This window comes from Eretmochelys imbricata, chromosome 5 (assembly GCF_965152235.1).
Source record: "Eretmochelys imbricata isolate rEreImb1 chromosome 5, rEreImb1.hap1, whole genome shotgun sequence".
Taxonomy (NCBI): domain Eukaryota; kingdom Metazoa; phylum Chordata; order Testudines; family Cheloniidae; genus Eretmochelys; species Eretmochelys imbricata.
In genome coordinates this window covers 28,695,679-28,718,705 of record NC_135576.1, presented here as the reverse complement: position 1 = coordinate 28,718,705, position 23,027 = coordinate 28,695,679, and the positions used below count along the sequence as shown (strand labels likewise).

At 45.0% G+C, this 23,027-nt stretch overlaps 1 protein-coding gene across 1 annotated transcript; it reads right to left on the bottom strand.

Annotated features, from left to right (window-relative positions):
• Positions 1-581: 581 nt before the first annotated feature.
• On the bottom strand, positions 582-12,970 carry PTGER4 (prostaglandin E receptor 4). The gene is made up of 2 exons (XM_077816790.1): positions 11,593-12,970; positions 582-3,006 (listed from the first exon to the last, which is right to left on the bottom strand). Exons 1-2 carry the CDS (start codon positions 12,412-12,414, stop codon positions 2,413-2,415), a joined length of 1,416 nt encoding a protein of 471 aa, XP_077672916.1. The 5' UTR covers positions 12,415-12,970; the 3' UTR covers positions 582-2,412.
• Between the last annotated feature and the right edge of the window lie 10,057 nt (positions 12,971-23,027).

Sequence of the window (23,027 nt, the reverse complement as noted above, 5' to 3'; positions counted from 1 at the left end):
AAGGTAGTGTCACACAAGTTCACAACTTTGATAGGTCATTTTAGATCCACATCTGATTCTGGATGCCCAGATAGCTGCAGTGGCTAAGAGCATTTTCCCCCTCCTCCGTGCCTAATGAGAAGTCTGACCATTAATTTTAGATGCAGATCGTCACTTCAGGAGTTACTTCCAGACCATAGAACTTCCCCAAAATAATCCCTCAAGCGTATCTTTTAGAAAAACATTGAAGCTTGATTTAAAAATTGTCAGTGAAGGAGAAGTCACCACAACTCTTCATAAATTGTTCCAATGTTAAAAATGTACACCTTATTTCTGGTCTGAATTGTCTAGCTTCAGCTTCCATCCTTTAGATCATGTTATACCTTTCTCTGCTATATGGAAGAGCCCATTATTAAATATTTGTTCCTCATGCAGGTACTTATAGACTGTAATACATAGCACTTCTGATGCAAATACTTCTGTGTGCTGGCGTACCTTTTACTTTCTACATCCATTCATTCAGGTAAAATGAATGAACTCAATTGCTCCGTTAGTGGAAAGCAAGCACAGCAAGGGTGAGAGCACAGCCAAAGATTTTTATGTAATAATTTTGAATGAAGACTCAAGTGTGTTTTTGAAGAATTCATCTAGCTGTACTCCCAACAGAGATTCTGCAAGATGACTCCTTGTTGACGGTGATAGTTGTGTAGCTAACGCCCTTTGCAGTGCTTTGGAAACGGAAGGAAAGGAGTACATTTTGACAGCTGTTAAATAGCATGGTTTGAAAGTTGTGGTTTATTAAGATGAGGGCCGATGGGCTGGCACTGAGTGAATTACACACACAATTAAAGACTTGCGTAAACTCCTGAACTCAAGCGGAATGTTTCCATTTAATTGCGATCTCCAAAATGATTTTGGTCAGTACAACTGCTTCTTACACATATCATCAATATCAGGCTCGGGATTTTAATTACAATAAAGCAATTCACATGAAAACACTGTAAGCAACATAACATGCTTAATATTTCTTTGACAAATTTTTTCCAAAGATCTATACAGAATTAATGTTTGATACAACAATGCTGCTGGAACAAGATCTATCTTTTAAAACATAAACAAACACAAAACTCCTTTTCATCACTGGTTAACAGTTATTCTTAGTGATGTGGTTGGCACTACATCTTAGTGGTAAATAATTCTCATTGGGGCTGAGTATGGGGTATGGGATTATATACCTGTACTTTGTAATGAAGATTCTGCTTTGCTTGTTTCATATGATTATTTGATGGAATATCAGATTACACAATCATAAGATTCTTTTTACTTATTTGAAGTAAAATGACAAATGTTATGAAAAATATCTTTAGTACATTGGTGATTTTTAAACTAGAGTGAATATTAAAAATATTAACCAGGGATTGAAAGATTTAGGCCCCAATCCCAAAAGCAATTTATGCAAATGCTTAATTTTATTCATGTGAAGAGTCCGGCTGACTTCAGTTGGACTGCTCGTGAGTGACATTAAGCATGTGTGTAAGAGTGCAAGGTTGGGGCCTTACTACTTAGAAAGGAGAAATTGTGTTCTGCAGATAAACATTCACAGCACATAAATAAAATCTAGCTTTTTAGAATGTACACACACTGGAAAGAATACTTTAAACTTAAAAGGTGTGTTTTCTCCCTTAATAGCACAAAATGTTTCCATTTAATTCAAAAAGTTTTTATTCGTTCCCATCTAGAGAACTAGTTCTCCCTCTGCCTGTAAACTTGTATGGAAAACAAACCTAACTCAAGACTGTCTATCATCAGCCGGCACTATTCAGAGGAAATGAAGGCTGGCAATTGTTTCTATATACCTTGTATTAATAATAAACCTTCTCATAGAGAAGAACAGACTTTTAAATATTTTAAATGATATTTACAGCAATAAAAATTCACATTATCACGCATTAGTGAGACTCTTTAAAATTGTACACCAGGCAGTTGTCATAGTATCTCTACCCAGTTCCCAGTAACTGCCTCGCCTTCAGCTCTCTAGTACCCAGAGACTTAAACCCTTGATAGTTTTGGCGGGAGGAGAGAGAGAAAATACATTTCTAGCAGATTTGGACAAAAAATGACAGATCTTTTCAGCCATAGAGTCCCAGCAGCAATCCTATGTCACAGAGCAATACAAGGTAATAACAGTGTATGTTTCCAAACCCATTAGATCTGTCCTGTATGTTTTGTGATGGCAGGGCCTGACTGTAGCAACTGCTCCATGGTATGATCCTCAGTAGTCTGGAAGAACTGTACCCATCACATGGCAAGAGAAAAATAGCCCTTCAGAGTGTAGCTGACCCCCGGCCCCTTAGTAGGCAGAGTGCGTGTCTATTGCACCAGTTTTTTCCAAAGTATTGGGAAAGGATCACATGTGTGTGATTCCTTTCATTGCTATATACACTTTTCTGATAAGTTCAACGTTTCACTGGGAAAGGTGACCTGGAGGGAGCTGCTTTTGGGCATAGAGCTGGCTTCGCCACCAGACCCGACTTCATTCACCAGAAAGACACTCTCTGAGTCCTGTCCCGGCAAAGAGTCTGAGGTCTCTGAGCTGCGTAGTGTCCTAACTGATGTAGTGTCAGACTGAGCGAGACCAGCACTGGCTCCCGGCAGCAGCATGCGACCCCCAGTGCTACTTTCGCTTAGCTCTGGAGGGTAGAGCAATGTCTGTGAGGTGCTACTGATTTCCCTCAGCTCCCGAGAGATGAAGGAGGGTGAGTGGCTGGACATGGCGGAGGAGGTTCGGCGGCCATCCGCACAGTTGAAATTGCTGCCAGAGTGTTGCCTTCGAGCCCCTCCAATGCGGCAGAAGAGGCACTTGATTTTCTCTATGACTTTGCTGAGCACTGTCTTGCGGAGAAGGATGTAGACCCATGGGTCCAGGATGGGGTTCACTGAAGCAATGCGGATGGCCTGCAAGTCGGGGTTTTGACTGACGTCCTTCACTACGGCTGGCCGGTACAGTTGGTTCACAAAGACACGTACCTGTCAAGGGGAAAAGAGAGACCCATATTTAGAGTTCAATCCAGCAAACCAGAGATGACATTTCAAAGGAGAGATCAGGCTTAGCAATTGCATGTTACAACAAGGGGAGAGGTTGGCGAAGCCACGCTTCTCATGTCAGCAGGTGGTTTATTTTTGGAAAGGGCAAAGATCAAGGAATGAACTCTTCTGTAAATTGACCTTTTTTCCTTACTCTTGAGGAAAAGAACTGCTCTCTTTTCCCCTCCTGATTCCTGCCTACACCCCTGAAGTATCCTTGTGTCCATGAACCTTTTCAGTTTATCCCTAAAGTTTTTTAATTTTCAAATCCCAGGTGGTTGTTTTTCCTTCTCTTTATAGGACCCAGAATTCAAGATTTAGACCCAAATCCTTGTATAACCAAATCTTTGCCAGCCAGGGGTGCAGGAGGCCCTAGGTCAATTGAGGAGACCTAATCATTGCATATTTCCTCCAGCAAGGCTCTCATAATTGTATGTTTAAAACTAAATGAAACCCACATTACCAGCTATCAGGCAAACTGGTCTCCGGAGACAAGCCCAGAGCTGCCTAATCCCTAGTTTAGAAATATCTGTGCTGACAGCTTCCATTATTAGAGCTTCAAGGCAATATTTTAATACCTTCAACATTCTGCTTGTGGGCGCTTGTTTTAAGAAATGCTAACAGCTGCCTCTAACTGCCAGATTTTTCATTGATTAGGATGATTCCAGCACTGAGCAGAACTGTAGATCTTCCCATGTGGGTCTGCATCTCGGTTTGGTTTGAAAAGTGAAAAAGTAATAACCCTGAAATGTTCAGGGTGTTCAGTTAAATTGTTGGGATACAGAAGCTTGTATAAATAGTGTTTCTAAGTAACCACTTGGAAATTTTGTGGTGAATTAACACTCAATTGGGATCTTGTTTATCCATGGTAGCATTTGACCATTCAGGCTCCTTGCTTTAAAGAGAGGGGAAAACAACAGCACAGTTCTAGCTCGTTCATAAGAGCCGAATCTTGCAATCACTACTGTGCATAAGGTCCAGTCCAACACTAATGTCAATGGGGTTATCTTTCCAGTGACCTTACTGAGTCCTGGTTTGGACACACAGACCTTATGATGTTGAACAGTCCCAAGCTGAACTGTTTCAAACAATAACTTTAACTAACAATCAGGACGTGAAATGTGTTCCAGGACTAGGAAAGCCATTGGAAAGCCTCTCCTGTGGAAGACCCTACCTGCTTTGCAGCCACTGTCAGGTAAGTTTAGGCAAATCAATTTTCCTTATTTGAAATCCTAAATATCCAGTACCAATAATAGATTTTATGAAGTCTCCTCTTTGTCTTGACTTCTGAAGTGAATGTTTGTCAGGTTTTGGCCCAGTTGGATACGGTTTCAGAAAAAGGGTTTAAATGAAGTGAAGGAAAACATAAGCAAACCTCTGAAGTCATATTTACCAGAAAAGTGTGAAACAATCCAAGTCTGATGAAAAATTTCACAATTCAATACAGTAATGTGAGGTTTGGATTGATTCTTCCTACATAGGAATTCAGGACTTGAATTCATTCCAAGCAACTTTAAATTCAGCAACTTTATAAGAAAAAAAAAAAGCCAGTCCACCTCTTGAGTGGGAATCTGAGTCTAACGTGTATCACTGAAAGATAGTGAGTATGTGATGGTTCCTATGCTGTCCTGCTTAATCTGTAGTAATCATTTTCTGAGCTATCTCTATGTAATCTCTATGTATATTCAGGAATGCATTCCATTACCTGCTTAAAGTTAGATAATTACTAGGTTGAAATACAAGTATCACTCATAACTGATATAAAAGTAGTACAGGGAGTATCCCTATCAATTTAACTACCAATTAGTTCCTCTTAAAGGGATTTTTTTTAGTTACTATAATAGGAAGCGTAATACTACCTTTTCTGACCTGAGTGGTCCCCTTATATCACTGCTTGAGGAACAATTGAAATAAGACATTTAAAATGTATTTCCTCTATACATAAGTAATCCGATTATCTAGCTTGACCACAGTCTGATGGAAATTTTACCACTAGGTGGCACCATTGTCACACTTTTAAAAGCTCCTCTTCCTGTTAAGTATCCTCACACCTTCTTGTCAACTGTCTAAATGGGCCATCTTGATTATCACTACAAAAGTTTTTTTCTCCTGCTGATAATAGCTCATCTTAATTAATTAGCCTCTTACAGTTTGTATGGTAACTTCCACCTTCTCTGTATGAGTGTGTGTATATATATATATATCTTCTTACTATATGTTCCATTCTACGCATCCAATGAAATGGGCTGTAGCCCACAAAAGCTTATGCGCTAATAAATTTGTTAGTCTCTAAGGTGCGACAAGTACTCCTGTTCTTTTTGCAGATACAGACTAACATGGCTGCTACTCTGAAACTCTTCCTGTCTGTAGTTTGAGGAAACACTGAAGGATCAGTTACTTAACTATGGTACTTGCTTTGACAGGGAGAGGTACCCTGAAAGACATGCAATGGCCAATTTAAAGTTCTTTGAACGTATGATCAATGCCAAATGCAAACCATGCAGGCACTGAAGAGGTCTGCTGCTTAACTCCCACCCCTCTGAGATGAACTTCAGCACTGAAACGCTGTCATCTCTCTTACACAGACCCTGTGTCTGAGAAGTGGTCAGAACTCCAGAAAGCAGCAGTGTTAGCTTTCTTTGACATCTGCTCCTTGGTTTTAAAAGCCATTCTTGGAAGTTTCTTGGAAGGAGAGAAGAAAAATGCTGATATTTTGAAGAAGGAAAAAAAAAAAGAATAAATCTAAGAAATATAAAGTTTAAATTGCCAGAGAGAATTTTCCTCCTGATCTTTTCTCCGAGGAGATTTTTTTTTTTAATGCAAAGGACTTCTTCCACCGCAAGTTCAAATATACCCTGCAAATGTATATACATCTGTCTTGACACAGACCATTTCATCTTTGCTGAAGGACTGATCCCTGAACTGACAGCTAGGGCTCCATTAGAGAATATATTGTATATTGTGGTTAGAAGCTCAGTCTTTATTTTCCTTTAGCCCATTCCAATTGACATTTATACTCCATGTAAACAAGATCAGGAAGACTTCGGCAGGGGAGGAAACAGTATTACTGATACATTCAACTGATACAGCAGGGACATCTTGAAAGAATTTGCCAAAAGCACTCATAAGAAATGGGTTATTGTTCCAACTTTAAAAGTTGATCTTTTTCATTCTATTTTTACATAGCTGTAATTCTGGACCATCAGTTTAATGTGAATGATTAAAAGGTAAATTTAGTTATCAGCTAGCAGCATCTGAACAGGAAATTCATGTACTTGACACATCCCTTTATGTTTACCTGGCAGAGCTTACTGTAACATGAGAATCTACTGTAGTGCTGATTAAATAGTTGATAATGATTTCCAATCACTAACAATGTCTGGTTACAGCAAATCACCTTATGATGTCTATATTCCGAATAGTCCACTGACAGATGCATACTAGGTATGGATAAAAGACACTTAATTTGGGCCTACTTTGTGAAAACTTTAGAATGTACACAGCTGTTACTACATTCCCAACAAGCCTACACCATATCTTTTATCACAAAATCCAATGGCATATCAAACTAGTTTTACTAGTACATGCCCATACCAACTGCATGTATCATTATTAATCATATGTCTGGCAAAAAAGAAGCTGAATGGATCTGCCAGTTCAGTAATTTCTTAACCAACTGAATTAATATTCACTTACAGCATCTTCTGCAGAGCAACAATGAAGTGCATATAATGTTTTGCTGAAAAATGCTCTTTTACAAGATTGTTTGATGAAGCAAAGTCAGCCTGGCCTCTTAAAATGAGCATCTAACCAATCCATTCGATTATCTTAAGGCAATGGATTACTGTGTACCTGAACTAGTTTGACACTTGAAGTTGTCCGGTTTGAAGTTCTAATTAAAGCAAGAAGCAAACTGGGACTGATCAAACCCTGGCACCAAAACAGGTTTGCACTAGTTAGGTTTCTCAACTACAGGAACCAAAGAGTGGATTTTTTAAGGTGTATTAATGAATTGCTTCTTGTGGCTGTGTTGAAATTGTTCTGAAGTTTATGCCCAAGTGATTAAATTCTAGAATCACTTGGCTGCTACTGCTTCTGCTCACACAGTGCAAGAGTCTGGTTTTTGCTTTTCCTTCTGACAAATGTAAATATAAGTGGCAATTTCTACCCATCTGTAGTACCATCAAGTGCCTTTTATGATAGTTATTATCCAGAGTAAACAAAGGAGTAGTCCTCTATCCAGTTTTCACCTGTCCTCATAAAAACTTCCCCATATCATATATTGACATACTATTAATAGACACCTAGTTAATAGCAAGCAGGAAACAAATTCTGCAGTTGTGTAAGCCAAATATGCTTTGTCCCACAGGGACTTAGTATTTGACATAGCTGACCATGCCATCACTCCAAAATCTAGTCTGCCATCTCACCTCTGGCCATGGACAGTCCTGATACTTCAGAGGAAAAACAAACAAACAACATTAACCACTGGGCCAATTATAAATTAAGTTTAAAAATTCCTTCCTGGGCCCTTCAGGGATCAAATGTATGCAGTAGAATATGAGATTTTATTACCCTTACTACCTTAGTTTACCAAGCTAAATTTATTGTTAGAGATCATTAAATGATCATGCCCTTTAAAAAAATTTGACCACCTGCAGAGTGAATTCCAAAATTTGACTATCAAGTATCTCTTTACTCTTATGAGAGTGTAAAAGCAAAAACACAAACACTAATTTCTACTATGTTTTCAATCAAATCCTCTCTAATATCACCTTTTCCATACCTTTAACTACCTTTACTGCCATTTTGTAAACCTTGCAATCATTTAAATATTTCTTTTAAGGTGAAGTGACCAATGATGAATTCGGATAAAGGTCTGGACATATGTTTTGTATTATTTCCTTTCTTAATTTCCTTGATCAGACTCTTCACCCATGCCATCCACAATAACTTCCTGCAAGTGCAGAGCATACGGGTATATGTGAAAAATTTTGATTATTTTTGCTAGCATGCATTCCTTTTAGTGTTGTCAGTTCATTTTATCTGCCTTCATGCTCTTTTGTTCTCTCAAGTCCATCTAAAGTTTCTCACAACATTTCATAGATTTTATTAATCAAAGCCATTTAGTGTCATCATAAAACTTCACTGATTCACTGTCCAAATCATTAAAATATTAAATACACTGAGCTCTGAGAACATCCCATGGTTACCTTCTGTTCACTATGATTCAGTTTCCTATTGTTTAACCATTCTGTAAATAAAGGCAAAACTTTATTTATTACACCATGGTTATTTGTTTTTCCGAAGTTCTTTAAAAACCTTTTGTAAACCTACCTAAATGAGGTCCACTAGATCACCTCTATTTTATTATCCCCTGAAAGAGCTCACTCTGAGAAAGTAAGATGATATGATTCTCTCCTACAGAAGCTGTGTTGCTCTGACCCTGTTAGGTTATGGCTTATTCAGCCTCTGTCACCAACAGGAAATCAGGTCTCAGAAAATTTCATAGCCACAAAGAAGCCTCTATGTCTGCCTTACGTAACTGTAGAGTGCCACCAATGGTATCTGGATGCTCCTCCTCTTCCTTATCAGAACAGACTATGCTGTAATAAGTGAGACCTATCAGTTCCCTCTGTAGCGATGGCTCTAAGTTTAATCACCAGGATCTGCGTTGGCTCATAAAATGTATAGGCAGGTTAATGATTTTCCAGTCTTTCTGCCCAGTGGCTGCTTTTAAAGGTATATTGCATATTCATACCTTCCCTCCACTATTCCACACCTTATTTCCTTCAGAACTCTAAGGGCATGTACACACAAAGTTGTACCACTTTAACTATACCAGTGTCATTGAAGCGGGCCAACCCCACAAGTGTGGATGCAGTTATAACGGTGTAAAGGTGCTTAGATGGTTATAGCTTAAGCCTGGTCTATGCTTAAAAGTTGTTGATATGGCCACATCAGGGTGTGAAAAGAATGTTTCCCTCAACCTAGCTAACGTAGCACGGAGAGGTGGTGTTCTTACAGCTATGGTAAAACCCCTTCGGCTGGGAGCTGGTTGCACCCAGAGTACAAGGTTATGCCGGCACAGTGATGTGCCATAGCTATGCCATTATAATCCCCGTAGTGTAGACATGGCCTGAAACAGTTAAATCAGTACAACATCTATGTGTAGATCAGCCCTTAGGTCTTGCGGTCACTGCTAAAACGGTGTGTTTTTACCTCAGGGTAACCAATGTGCATGAGCTATCCTGAGTTAAAAACAGTGAAGATCAGGCACTTTAGTTTCACCATGAGGTAAAGTAGGCAAGGCCAGCCCAAGATCAGAGTATAGAGTTGACCTCCCCTCGCTTACCTTGCAGTAAAACTAAAAGTGCCTTGTCTACGCTCTGTTTTTACCTCAGGATGCATGTTACCATGAGATACAAAGTACCACACTTTTAGCAGTGAAGACAAGACCTGAGATGGATGCAGCACATCTGAGCCCTCTTTTCTCTTGGCACCTGCCTGCGCCCACAGTTTATGCAGTCACCAGCATGCCATCAGTGGGCTTCCCACCAAAACCGCTCACCCCCCAAGACCATTAATTTTGATTGTCAACAATCCAGTTGCCTTTCTTGGTAGAGCCACCCCCCTCCCCCATGTTTTGGTTATTCTTTTTGTAAAAGATTCTCCAGCTCCTAATGAAATTGAACCACATCTCTTTGCATTAGGCACTGACGCTTCTTAGTTCCCCCTCTCTATCTGGTCTTGCAGTGAGACTCCTATCACTTTGAAAAAACTGTCAGGGACCTTGAACTGAAACCTTTCACCCACTCGTTTATATTTAGCTTTCAGATCCTTTCTCTTGCATTTACCTATATCCCTTCCAATAATATAGTATTAAAATATTTTTCAAAGCTGTCACAATGTCAGCTTAATCTAATTATCTTCAGTCCAGTATCAGGAGGTTAACAATTATATGACCTGATTGTTGATTGGGTAGGAAAACAGAATAACTGCACAGTTTCTGATCTTGGACTACACAGCTCTCAGCACTGTTCTTGGATCTGATGTGTGCACACATGTGGACACGCACACTATATAGACGCTGATACAAAAACCATGCTTTAATTGAGCCAACCTTCCAATTGTTAAGACTTTTGCAAGACATTAAGATGTTCTGCAAGCAATAACATGGCGAAGTGAGCAGTTGTGCCAGGGTGCACTGCAAAACATTAGGCTGAAGGCCAAGTGGCTGCCATCAAAATGCCAGGATCCAGGCATAGCTGCACTTCACTGAGTTTTATACATATTAGTAATGTGGCAAAACTGGCCTGACCCCTGCAATTATACTATTTACCTGAATAGTTCACACTCCTAGTTGGCCAATCATATTTCACCCTCATTATGTGGTTCCCTGTTATAATAACCCTGATATGGGGCTATTCCAGGATAGCTGCTACCTACAGTAAACTCTATTACAATTAACTGTGTTCTAAAACCACCTCTTTCTAATAACACTCCCACTGCTCAGCTCACAAGATCCTGTTTTGGGAGGGTGGCAACTATGCATAGCCAATTGTGTATTCTTTTAATCTATCTGAATCAACAAGAGAAAGAAGTTTGGCAAGTTTTATTTGTAATTTTGTACTGAGTGGTAAGCACTGACTGAGCCTGAAAACTGGTATTTTTGGTATTAACTTTCTCTGCAGTTAGGGTGGAGGGCAAGAAGAAGGTGTAAGTTCACTAATCAAAGGTTGGATCCTACTCCCATTGATGTCCATTGCACCAATGGTGGTAGCTGCAAGATTGAGCCCCAAGTGATCTGTTCATCTGTTTTAGGAAGTTAGACAGTTATCAATGATCATGCCCAGTACTAACATGTGATCTCTAGACTACTTAAGGCCAGATTCTGCCACTCTTACTCTAGCTGAGAAATCAGCAAGAGTCCCCACAGATTAAGGTATGACTCAAGGAGGGTAAGGGTGGTAGACTCTATCCCTATGATAGTAAACTTGTCAGGACAGGGAGCTTGTTTTTGTATTTTCCGTGAAGTGCACAGCACACTGTTGGTGCTGAATACATAATAACCTCGCTCTCCTCTGTGTCTTAAGAAATGCCATAACCTTCAGCAACACTGTAAATACTTTAAAAATGCATTAAGCGTCCTCAAGTGCAGGCCTATCCCAAGCCACATTCACTTGTAGTTTGATTTAAAAACAGATTTTAAGATACCTTCCAGTCTTGCCAGGATTTTGCTATGATATTTCTCTGAGATACTGAGGAAGCCACTCTTTTTGGTCCTATTTTTAACACTACAATGTCAAAGGCACCTGGAGCCAAGGATAAGCATTTATTTTTGCTACTATTCTAAATCAAAATAAGTTTAGATCACTGCCTATGTGAGTGTAATCTCATTAGAATTGTTTTAGTGACTTGTGAGAGCCCAGAAAATAGAAGCCTTGTCCTACAGCCACAAACTAAAAGCTTTTGCCCCAGAGGACTTGGTGGTGGGGAAGACGGAAAGGGCAGTGCAGTGTTACTTACCACCAGAGGAATGGAGCAGATGACCACAACCAGAGAGGTGGCAATAAGCAAAATGACCATCTGGATCTCTGCTCCAGCCATGCGACGAAAGCTCCTGCTCCGGCGAAAATCAGACAAGCGATTGGCAGTGTTGTCTGTGCCCAGGGAGGTGCGTCGCATGAACTGGCGGTGCATGCGAATCAGGGCCACACACACCAAGACATTGCAGACTACCGTGACCATGATTAGGAAGGAGCTGAAGCCAGCATACATGTAGGAGTAGGCGGCATGGGTGGCCACCTTGGTCTTCCAGTCTATGAAACACCAAGTCTTGGGGTACTGGAAGGTAGATTTGCCCAGTCCCATGCTGGGCAGGGCGCAGAACAGCACATTGGAGACATAGATGGCAAAGAGAGTGAGCCCCGCCAGCTTCTTATCCACATAATGGTTGTAGAAATAGGCATGGTTAATGGCCAGGTACCTTTCTACAGACATGGCACAGATGATGCTGAGGCCAGAGAGCCCGAAGAAAAGGAGGATGAAGGAACTGTATTCACACAGTGCTAGTCCACCTGGCCAGCGGTTCTGCAGGTATGTGGCAATAGTGACTGGGCTCACCAGACAGGTCCCCAAGAGGTCAGTGATTGCTAGCCCACACACCAGCGTGTAGAAAGTGGTCTCCTTCTGCTCCTTCCTGGACTTGCAAAGCACCACGATGGCGATCAGGTTGCCCACCACCCCAAAAATGAACATGACAGTGGGGATGGTGGGGGGCTTGCCGTCCCCATGCTCACTGGTGGAACTGTTCGCCGTTGTGTATATGGTGGTGTGATCAAAAGACATGATGATGAAGATTCTGTTGTGGGTTATTAGGGGAGATGAAAACAAAAGTGGATCCAAAAATGCAGTTCAAAGACAAGTCCCTCCCCCTCCGTTCCCCACAAAACGTCAATGAACAAACTGCAGTTCAAGACAAGAGATTCAGTTAAAAAACCTCTGCATTTCAAGGCCAGGGGCATGAGCTTAAAAAGCAACTGAATTCAAGAATAAAACAAACGCAGTGGAAAGTGAAGCTGCAAAAAAAGCCTTGTAATTCAGAAAAGCTGCAGTTAATGTTTTTTCTTCCTACAGCTTTTGTTGTGGCTGCTGTTCTATCAAGTTTTGAGCAGCTTCTTGCACTTTCAAAAGTTCAGCTCAGAAACAGATCCCAGCATCTGAGAGTGGGGACTTTCCCCCTTTCCGGTGCGAGCTGCTCTTTTCCTTGTCTTTGCCCCTCAACTTTGTACAGTCAAAACCTTCCCAATGGTCTTCCTCCCAAAAGAGGTTCAGATAGATCCTTGAGGCATCGGAGATGCTTTCCAAACCCTGGTCTTTTGCCGTGTGTCCCCCTGCGTGCCAACAGCTGCTGAGTCCAGTTCCTCGAGGCGTGGAAAGAAGGATTCAGAGGGGCAGGGTGGGGACTGTCCCAGCCCAACCCTGGTCAGGACCCTTTGCGGTGGGAGCGCTCAGGCCGCTGGAGTTATAAAAGCAGCGGGCGGCGAGCGGCGATGGCAGGTGCGTGTCTCTCCTCCCAGTCGCCTCGGCTGGATGCTGGACTGAGCGGCTGGCAGCTCGGTGCTGAGGCTCCCATGCAGCCCGGCTGTGTGAGCTGTGCCAGTGGCTGGCCCCTGGAGCTCATCCCTCCTCGGAGCATGTGCTGCCGTGTGTGTCACCCTCGCTGGCTCGCTCTCAGGCGGGGCTCGCCTTCGCTCCCTTCAAGTTTCTCCAGCGGGGGAGGAGGCAGAGAGGGCAGCTCCCCTGGGCTCCTCCCCGGCCCCTCACCCGATTGGTCGGAGGAGGGAGGGCACCGCCCGCGGGCGCTACCGTCTCGCCCGCAGCAGCAGCCGCCCAGCGAGCATCGCCACAGGCGGGCTGGGCTTCGGGTTGCGCGGAGCGGCGCCTGGGACACGCTGGATGGATCCTTGGGCTCCGGGGGCCTGGTCAGGGGGGGCGGGGGGAGACGCCGGGGTGGAGCGGGGGGCACTGGGAATTGGGGGCAAGGGAGAGAGACCAGAGCGGGGCTGGGAGGGGGGGCACTGGGAATTGGGGGCCAGGGAGAGAGACCAGAGCGGGGCTGGGAGGGGGGGCACTGGGAATTGGGGGCCAGGGAGAGAGACCAGAGCGGGGCTGGGAGGGGGGGCACTGGGAATTGGGGGCCAGGGAGAGAGACCAGAGCGGGGCTGGGAGGGGGGGCACTGGGAATTGGGGGCCAGGGAGAGAGACCAGAGCGGGGCTGGGAGGGGGGGCACTGGGAATTGGGGGCCAGGGAGAGAGACCAGAGCGGGGCTGGGAGGGGGGGCACTGGGAATTGGGGGCCAGGGAGAGAGACCAGAGCGGGGCTGGGAGGGGGGGCACTGGGAATTGGGGGCCAGGGAGAGAGACCAGAGCGGGGCTGGGAGGGGGGGCACTGGGAATTGGGGGCCAGGGAGAGAGACCAGAGCGGGGCTGGGAGGGGGGGCACTGGGAATTGGGGGCCAGGGAGAGAGACCAGAGCGGGGCTGGGAGGGGGGGCACTGGGAATTGGGGGCCAGGGAGAGAGACCAGAGCGGGGCTGGGAGGGGGGGCACTGGGAATTGGGGGCCAGGGAGAGAGACCAGAGCGGGGCTGGGAGGGGGCACTGGGAATTGGGGGCCAGGGAGAGAGACCAGAGCGGGGCTGGGAGGGGGGGCACTGGGAATTGGGGGCCAGGGAGAGAGACCAGAGCGGGGCTGGGAGGGGGGGCACTGGGAATTGGGGGCCAGGGAGAGAGACCAGAGCGGGGCTGGGAGGGGGCACTGGGAATTGGGGGCCAGAGAGGGAGACCACATGGTGGGGGGGGGGGATTTGATAATTGGGGGTGGAGGAGGGAGACCACAGTGGGACTGGGCAGAATGTTAGAAAATTGGGGGGCAGGGGAGAGTGACACCTGGCTGGGGGGCAGCAGCAGGGGTGGTCTTAGCGAGCGGGGAGGGGGGAGGCAGGGACAGACACTAGAGTGGTGGGTGGATGGGGCAGGCCAGGTCCAGTAGTGACATCTGCTCTCCCTCCTGAGACTCCAGTGCCATCCTGCAGGGCCGGGCTGAGCAGAGAGTGTGGGAAGAAAAGGGGACTCAGGAGAGCCTAAGCTACAGGAGCCACTCTCAGGAGGGAAGGAGGAAAGCAAAACTGGGGAAGTGGAGCAAGAGAGCCGGAGGAGGAGGACGGAGGGGAGTGGGGGAGCCACTGCCAGTGAAGGGAAGGGGCCTGGTGATGGGACAGGGGAACCTATCTACGTGCTGGCACACTGCACGAAGAGGCCAGGCTGCCTTTATGTGAGGTGTCAGCACGGTGCATCCCGGCACTGCATTGTGAAGCGCACTAGGGAGGCAGCGGCTGGCCTGACTTGAGGATGAGGCGGTTGGAGGGAGGCAAAGGGACGGGGCGGTGAGGAGCAATTAGCCGGCATTCTTTAAGAGACCATTTAAGGTGGATGTGATTGGCATCATATGCAGCCCAGCCCACCCCCAGTCTCAACTCTCTGTTCCTTTGCTTTAGCTTCCCAGCCAAGCCATATGGGATGTATTTTCTCCCAAGTCCTTTCTGCATGGTTCTGTCATGGCTCCACAGCTTGGGAAAGCTTGTCTGGCTTCCCCCACTTCTAAGAAGTGCATCATTAAATCCGATCTGGGGTCTTGTACCAGTAGGCAGAAAGCAAGACCCCTGAGTTTGCATTTCAGGTTGAGTGCCTTCCATTCCCAGTGATTAGAAGTGGAGGGCAATGGGAGTGGAGGGCCCTCAGCACCTTGCAGGATCAGGCCCTGAAGGGCCTTCCCAAAAGTACTGTTTTTCTGTACTGAGCACTGGCAGTTTGCTCAGCAGTGTTTTATCATAAAAGCCTCACAAATTTCTGGAATGGAACTTTGGGAGAGGCCTCATCTTTTCCTCCTCCAGGGCAATGTATAAACTGAAGATGTGCATATGGGAGGTGGCAATGTGCCTTGCAATGAGGTGATATGATATCACTGCTGTTGACCATATAAGGAAATGCCTGCCATGTAAAGTTGATTTCACCTCTTGTTTATTAATGACAAGCAATTAAAAGGGGATCTCACCTGGGCTGGTTTCTAAGAGGATGAGTGCAAGAAAAGTGACATGACATTCCGAAGTAAAACATGACAAAGCCCTATAGCAGGAGTCTCTTGTGCCACAAGATGATCTCTCTACAGTATGGCATGTGTATATAATAAAATTTACCTGCATTTAGCATGAGTTTTTTATTATTTAAATATTTACTAAGCCCAGGAAGGGGGTGTGTGTGTGTGTGCACATGGGGAAAAGGTTTATATAGTACTGTGAAGAACTTTATCATGATCAGGAGAACTGGATAGCACAGGGGATTGGTAATGGGATTGTGTAGCAGGGTGGACACCCGTTAGGGCCCAAAAGGGTTTAAGATAGCCCTGGGAGAGGGCTGGGGCAGGGGAAGAGCTGGGCTGATTGGTAGAGCAGCCGCAGCTGGGGGCCATGCCCCAAGCAGGGAACTAAGCGGAGTACCTAGATTGGAGCAAGGCTGGGGAGCTCCAGTCAGGAAAGCCCTTGGCTGTGGCCTCGCATTAGGCCCAACAGGTACTGGGGGGTTGCAGGGGACAGTCCAAGGTTAAACAGAGGCAGCAGGTCCAAACCCAACCTTGTCTGTGATGAGTGGCTCATACTGCAGTCTGCCCCAGGGCGCGGGGGCTAGGTGGTGGCAGGAGCCTACGACTTAGGCAAGGTAGGGATAGTAGGTGGGGGGTTCCCCTGGGAGGGGGAGACCCAGAACTGTGGGGTACTGCCAGGGGGCAGCACCCAGTGAAGGGGGCACCGGGGTCCTGGGAGGGACATGGGAGCCAGCAGAAAGGCGAGACACCAGCCTGAAGAGGGCGCTCCGGAGGCTGGAATGCTAATTCCCTGAGACGACCAGCAGGAGGTCTGCCAATGAGACTACGCCCGGTTACAAAGTGGCGGAGAATGCAGACATGAGCTGTCTGCCCCTGATACAAAGGGCAAGGGCATGGACTGTGGAACGATTACCCGAATCGGAAAGGAGAACTTGAAGGTGGAGAAGCAGGGACGATGGATCCCAGGTACACCGGGATCTTCTACGGGGAGTCCCCGGGTGTTGTTCCTGGGTGGGGCCCAGTGTCAGCGGCCCAGTGGAAGGGGGACGGACGGCCTGAAGGGGGACCGGGAGACCCAGGATGGATTATGGGAGGCGCAGTGGGCCCTCCAAGGACAGATGGCCCAGCTGGTGGGTGAACAGTGGGTCTTGCGGAAGCTCCTCCGGCGCGTGTTCAGGAGGAACCGCCAAGGCCAGAGGGAGGAGCCTGGTGCTAGGGCCAGGAGGCTCGGCGCAGAAACAAGGACTTGTTACGCCTGTGCCAGGCATGGTCACATAAGACAGGACTGTCCCTACGGGGCTGAGGGTGGGATGCCTCAAACCGGGACAGGACGGTGGCAGGTCCCTCAAGCCATCCGCTGGGTAAAGGAACCCAGGCGGCTCTGGGCGTGTTGGGACTGTGGGCAACAGGGGCACCTTTGGCGAGAGTGCCCTGACCCAAGGAACACAACTCAGGGCAACCCAGGAAGGGCTGGCCCAGTGAGGGACAACGGGAAGAAGCAGGAGGCCTAAGCAACACGGAGGTGGGGAGTCTGTTGGCGTTGCCAGGAGCCGGGCCACCTATGGAAAGACTGACCCCTAGGGGGAGGGCAAACACAGCTGGAGGCGGCCAAGAGAGTGGCTGACCAGCCAGTGGGCCACCCAGGGGAGGTGGCAAAGACCGCAACCAGGAAGGCAGGGATCCTGTGACTGTGCGTGACCCAGACCGTCGCCAGGAGGTCTGTGACAGGAGGCCAGGACCCAGGTTGGGGTAGGACAGGGAATAGTGGGGACCCAGACAGAGAGAGAAGAGGCTCTGGGGGACCCAGACCTAAGGCCGTGACTTGAGGCTGTGGAATGGGCCCGCCGGAGGGCAGAGACCCCCAGGTCCGGGAGATGGCCCGAGCCTGGGTGGCCTCAGAGAGAAGGTGTGCGAGCCTGGAGGGGCAGGGCCAGTGCAAGGAGGTTTCATGCCCTAGGTGAAACTTCCACCTCACCCCACCCCCCGCCCCCGCGGCAGCTCCCCGCTGCCCCCTTGGTCCCTGGAGCGGGGCTGGGGAGCTCCAGCCAGAAAAGCCCTAGGCTATGGCCTAGCATTAGGCCCAACAGGTACTGGGGGGTTGCAGGGGACACTCCAAAGTTAGACAGAGGCAGCAGGTCCAAACCCTACCTTGCCTGTGATGACTGGCTCATACTGCAGTCTGCCCCAGGGTGCGGGGGCTAGCTGGTGACTGGCAGGAGCCTACGACTGAGGCAAGGTAGGGATAGTAGGTGGGGGGTTCCCCTGAGAGGGGGAGACCCAGAACTGTGGGGTACTGCCAGGGGACAGCACCCAGTGAAAGGGGCAGCGGGGTCCTGGGAGGGACATGGGAGCCAACAGCAAGGCGAGACACTGGCCTGAAGAGGGCGCTCCGGAGGCTGGAATGCTAATTCCCTGAGACGACCAGCAGGAGGCACCGCCGGTGAATCTACAGATTTATTATGCCTAAGGTTAAAGGGCAGTTAGTTCAAATTTGGCTCAGGGTTGGTAGTGGACAAAAATTGTTGCTAACTGGTAGCTATTTGGTGCCCTTTGTGAAAGGAGCAGATGGTCATAGAGTCCTGGTGCAAAAGTGTTCTGATACAGAGAGACAAATCAAACAAAAATCACCGCCACAATCGTTCTCTCAGGAGAGGTGCATTAATGACAGGAGTTAGTACTTCCATGTCAGGGTGAAAAACATAGGAGCTGCTGTCCCAGATGTTTCAGAGGAAGGTGAAAAAGCCTCTGCTCTGAAGCATGTGGTTTATACCCCTTATTTAAAAAAAAAATCCCATCTGATGTAAGTTTTCATTACGATATAAATGTCTAATCCTTTTTTGAATCCTGTGAGTTGGCCTTTCTGAAACGTGGCAATGAATTCCACAGGTTAATTATGAATTGTGTAAAAAATTATTTTGCTTTATTATCAGTTTAGGTTAAGGCACATTGACACAGTAGACAGGGTGTGTGTGGGGGGTAGGGGGGAGAGTTTGTGTTGGAGTGGGGGACACTTTTGGGGATAGATGAGCAGTTTTCAGTGGTGAGTCTGCACACGTCTGTGATGTAAGGAAGGAGCATATTTTGTGGTTCAGTCACTTCAGTTTCTAGTGCTGTCAGTCTGGCATATTTGAATACTAAATTAAATTTCAGAATAAAACAAAAAGCTTTTCTGTAGTACACTTTATGGAACTAAGTAGCTGAGACTAACTGATGTTGATCTTCTTGAGGGAAAAAAACACAAAATTAAACTATTTATGTGCCTTTCAAGTTAAAAATATGACAGATCTTCCTCCTTTGCACGTGCAAAATCAAGTAAAAAATAAGTTATTTTTCACTGTTAAGGTGTGATAGCAAAATGATGTGTTATGGCAGCAGAACTAAATAGGTGTGTGTGTGTGTGTGTTCAGGTTATGCCTCACAAGGCAAATTAATAAAATCGTAGGCATCTTTTTATAAACAATTCAAAATATTTTAAAACTAAGGCATAGCACAGCAATTGTTTTTCTTAATTTTGAAAAAGCAATTTTTCAATTGATTTTTAATATTAACATAGGACCAAATATCAATGCACAAAACACCCCTCAAGGATACAGAAGTCGCTAAACTACCCTTGGGAAAATTATCCTTGCTCGCTCAATAGGCGTTTGCTCTGGCAGCATAAAGAGGCCTTAAAGTGGATGTAAATGCAACTTAGGGGTAGAAGTCACTACTAGCATAGGGAAGGAGGAGACATCCTGTTTCCCCTGATCAACAGAGTCCATTTATAGAATCTAAGGGCAGAAGAACACTGTTTGTTCTTTATTGCTTCATCTCTGTTTCACTTCCTGCTTATTATGGATCTAATCATATGAGATGTTGAGACCGTTGCCGCAACTCCAGTTGACATATACAAATAGAGGGTGCTCAGGTCCTTCATATCTCTCTCTCACACACACACACACACTTTTGCAAGAAAATGGACACACATGTCAGTTTTCTGGTACAATTGCTCCATGTTTCATAAGAAATGCATGTAAAGAGTTTGTAAAATGCAGGGGAAATAAGAGAAATGACTGAAAAGCCATCAGAAGTATACTTTTGAATGCAAGGATACTAAAATCAGCTTCTAAAATGAATATTGTTCTTCTACTAGAACATCCCATGTGACAGCATTTTAGAAAACAGTCATAAAATAACAAGACAGATTACACACACATTTGCTCTATCTTGTTTGTTCATTGTGTGAAGACTTGCAAAGCATTAGAAGAATTTAGAAGTTTTAGTATGCTTGAAACCAAACTGGAATTTCCTTTTGAACTCAATGTTCTGATTCCTTGTAATACTATCAAGATGAAAATCTTAACCACAGAAAACACTTAAAAGCTGAAGAGGAAAGAAGAGGCTTAAAGTGAAACTGAAAAAGTTGAAGAAATTCCACTTGCAACATGAACAATCATCAGGTCACAATGACAGTGTCAGACACTTCATAAACAGGTAACCACAAGAGAGTCTTCTGTCTGTGTGGAAATCACTAGACTGACTAAATACAGTGAATAAAAAGCAGCAGAGATAATTTAAAAAAAAACAACAAAACTTTGTTAATATCAAGGGCTAAACTAGAAAACAGTGGCACCTATGCACCTTCTAGTAATTCAAATGCCAGCTGCTCTTTGAGTACAAATAAATCAAATACACTCAAATACTTATTGGCATGCACAATTACCAGACTTCCACTTACAAGAAATAAGGTGCCGATTTCTAACATTGAGCGCAATTAACCACTGGAGCAACTTATTTAATGATGTGCTAGATTCTCTATCACTTGCAATCTTTAAATCAAGAATAGATATCTTTCTAAAAGATATGCTATAGCTCAAACAGAAATTCTGGGCTTGATGCAAATTATTAGCTGAGATTCTTTGGTCTGTGTTATGCAGGCAGTGAGGTTAGATGACCATAATGGTCCCTTCTGGCCTTGTGTTAAAATCTATGAATGTGCCTTTGTGCATGTGCATGTTTTTGCTGATGAAGCTTAAGCGGTAGTGTTGAAAAAGTGTCGATAGCAAGAAATAAACCAATTTGCATGTAATAAGAATAACAACTTTGCATTTCAGTTCTAGTTACCTTCCTAGTATGCTTCGTTAAAGAAAGAACCAAAACAAACTTTCGTTCTGATCTAGGTGCTGATGGAAGTTAGAAGCTTGTTTGCACTGACGAGAGCCAGATGCAGTGTAAGCAGATCCACTGTGTGGCGTCTACCTACAGCCCTGCCATTGTTTCTGAACCATGATCTTCAATACTGATCTTGACTTCTTGGGAACAAAGAGAGCCAATTAAAGAAAATAGTCTGGCAGTTTTGCAATATGGACAAAATGTCCACGAGAAACTAGGATGTACCTACTATATGCATTTTCAGCAGAGATGAAAATCAAAACCTGCTTTTAGGACACCAGTGGGGAAAATTTTTGTGCCTCCTAGCATCATGTCTTTTTTTGTATGAGTAATTTTAGTTTATATAGAAGAGAGGCAGCCTCTAAAACTCTGGTAGTATAATATAAAGGCCAAAATTTTAAAATGTGGCTGTTTAAATTTAATCTCAAACCCTGGAAACAATTATGCAGGTGCTTAATTGTATAAGGTGAGAAGGCTGATTGGATCCAATGTGCATCAAGTCGAGTACCTGTGTAACTGTAGGATGGGAGACTTTGGCACCAAAATCCATTTTTAGTCACCTAAGCAGGTGGCTTGATTTCTAGCAGTGCTAAGCATTTCAATAGGAGTTGCTAGTCATCCATTAGGCCACAAGAACCTAAAGATGGATGTAGGTGCTCAACTTTGGCCAGCCAAGTCTGAGAATCTCCCCGTGCTGTGAAGCGCTGCGTACTCTCAGCTCCCACTGAAGACTCCAACGGTTTGTCTATGCTGCAAAAAATACAACAAAAATCCTGTGGCAGCAAGTTTCAGAGCCTGGGTCAATTGACTTCAGCTTATGCTACGGGACTAAAATAGCAGTGTAGACGTTCCTGCTTGGGCTCTAAACCCATCCTGCCCCGGGCCCTGCTGCATCAGAGCCACAGCAGGAACATCAACATTGCTATTTTAGTCTTGTAGCATAAGCGCCACGTGACTGAATCAGTTAACCCAGGCTCTGAGACTCACTGTTGCAGGGTTTTGTTTTTGCGGTGTTGACGTACCCTAAAGGTTTATCTTCACTGCCCAGTTAACCCTGCAGATTGGGACCTAGGTCTCAGCACCCAGGTTAGCCGAGGCTAGGCAACCCTCCCCAGAGTGAAGCCCTACTCACCTGATCATGTGCTCGCCATTTCTGCACTTGCCCATGTGTGTCTGGGGGCGTATCCCATGCTTCTTTGTTCTGAGATGCTCTAGGATTTTTTCCAGTCAACTGCGGGATAACTTGTCTGTTCTTCTAGGTGAACTGTGGGAAGGCATTGGAGGACTATCAACACTTCAGTGACATTTCCTGAATCCTCACAAGAAAGTGGAAAGGTTCCAGCCCAAGTTAAACTGGAGCCCCTTTTCTAACGTATACCCCCCACCAAATAAGCCACTCAGGCTTAAAGCAGCTCCAGTCATGGGTCAGAGTTTTTTTTGTATGGATGGTAAGGGAGTGAAGACTTACCTTATGTGCTCAGTAACTCTCATGAATTGCTCAGCATTTTGAAAAGATCAGGCCCCTGACATGTAAATTTGGCTTATGGAAAGTTTATTTTCCCTTTTGATTTTAATTTTTGTAGGACTAGTTCTGATATATTAACATATTTTTCCTTTCCGGCATATATATCAAAAGTTATTTATTTTTAGAAAAACACATACAACACTGATACAGAATATTACTAAAGCTGAACCTATGTGCTGAAGTACAATTGTTATATAATGTAAAAATAACAGAGTATGGAGATGCTACTCTGAATCAGATCTTATGTAATAGTCTTTCTTTAGTTCATCAAAAGGCAAGAAAAGTGCATTTAAAGAGTAACTAGAAAACTCATAGAAAAGAAGCTGGGAAACTTTGTGCAACATTCTCAATGGATACAGCATTGTAAGTAGGTAAACATCTTAACTTCAAAACCAATAGTATGTTCACCATTCATCATTTTTCTTGCCAGAACAAGATATTTAGTTTAGTGGTATAAAGGATGTTCCAGAATCTACCTATCTAAAAAAGTAATTTCTGGTATAGATCCTTGACACCTACTCCAGCAGATCTGGTGAGTTGGGGATTCCCCCAATGAGGTGACAATGCCATCTCATTGCAGGTTCCTTCTCACTCCTCCTAAGGTAGTATAGAAAGCCAGCCAAACC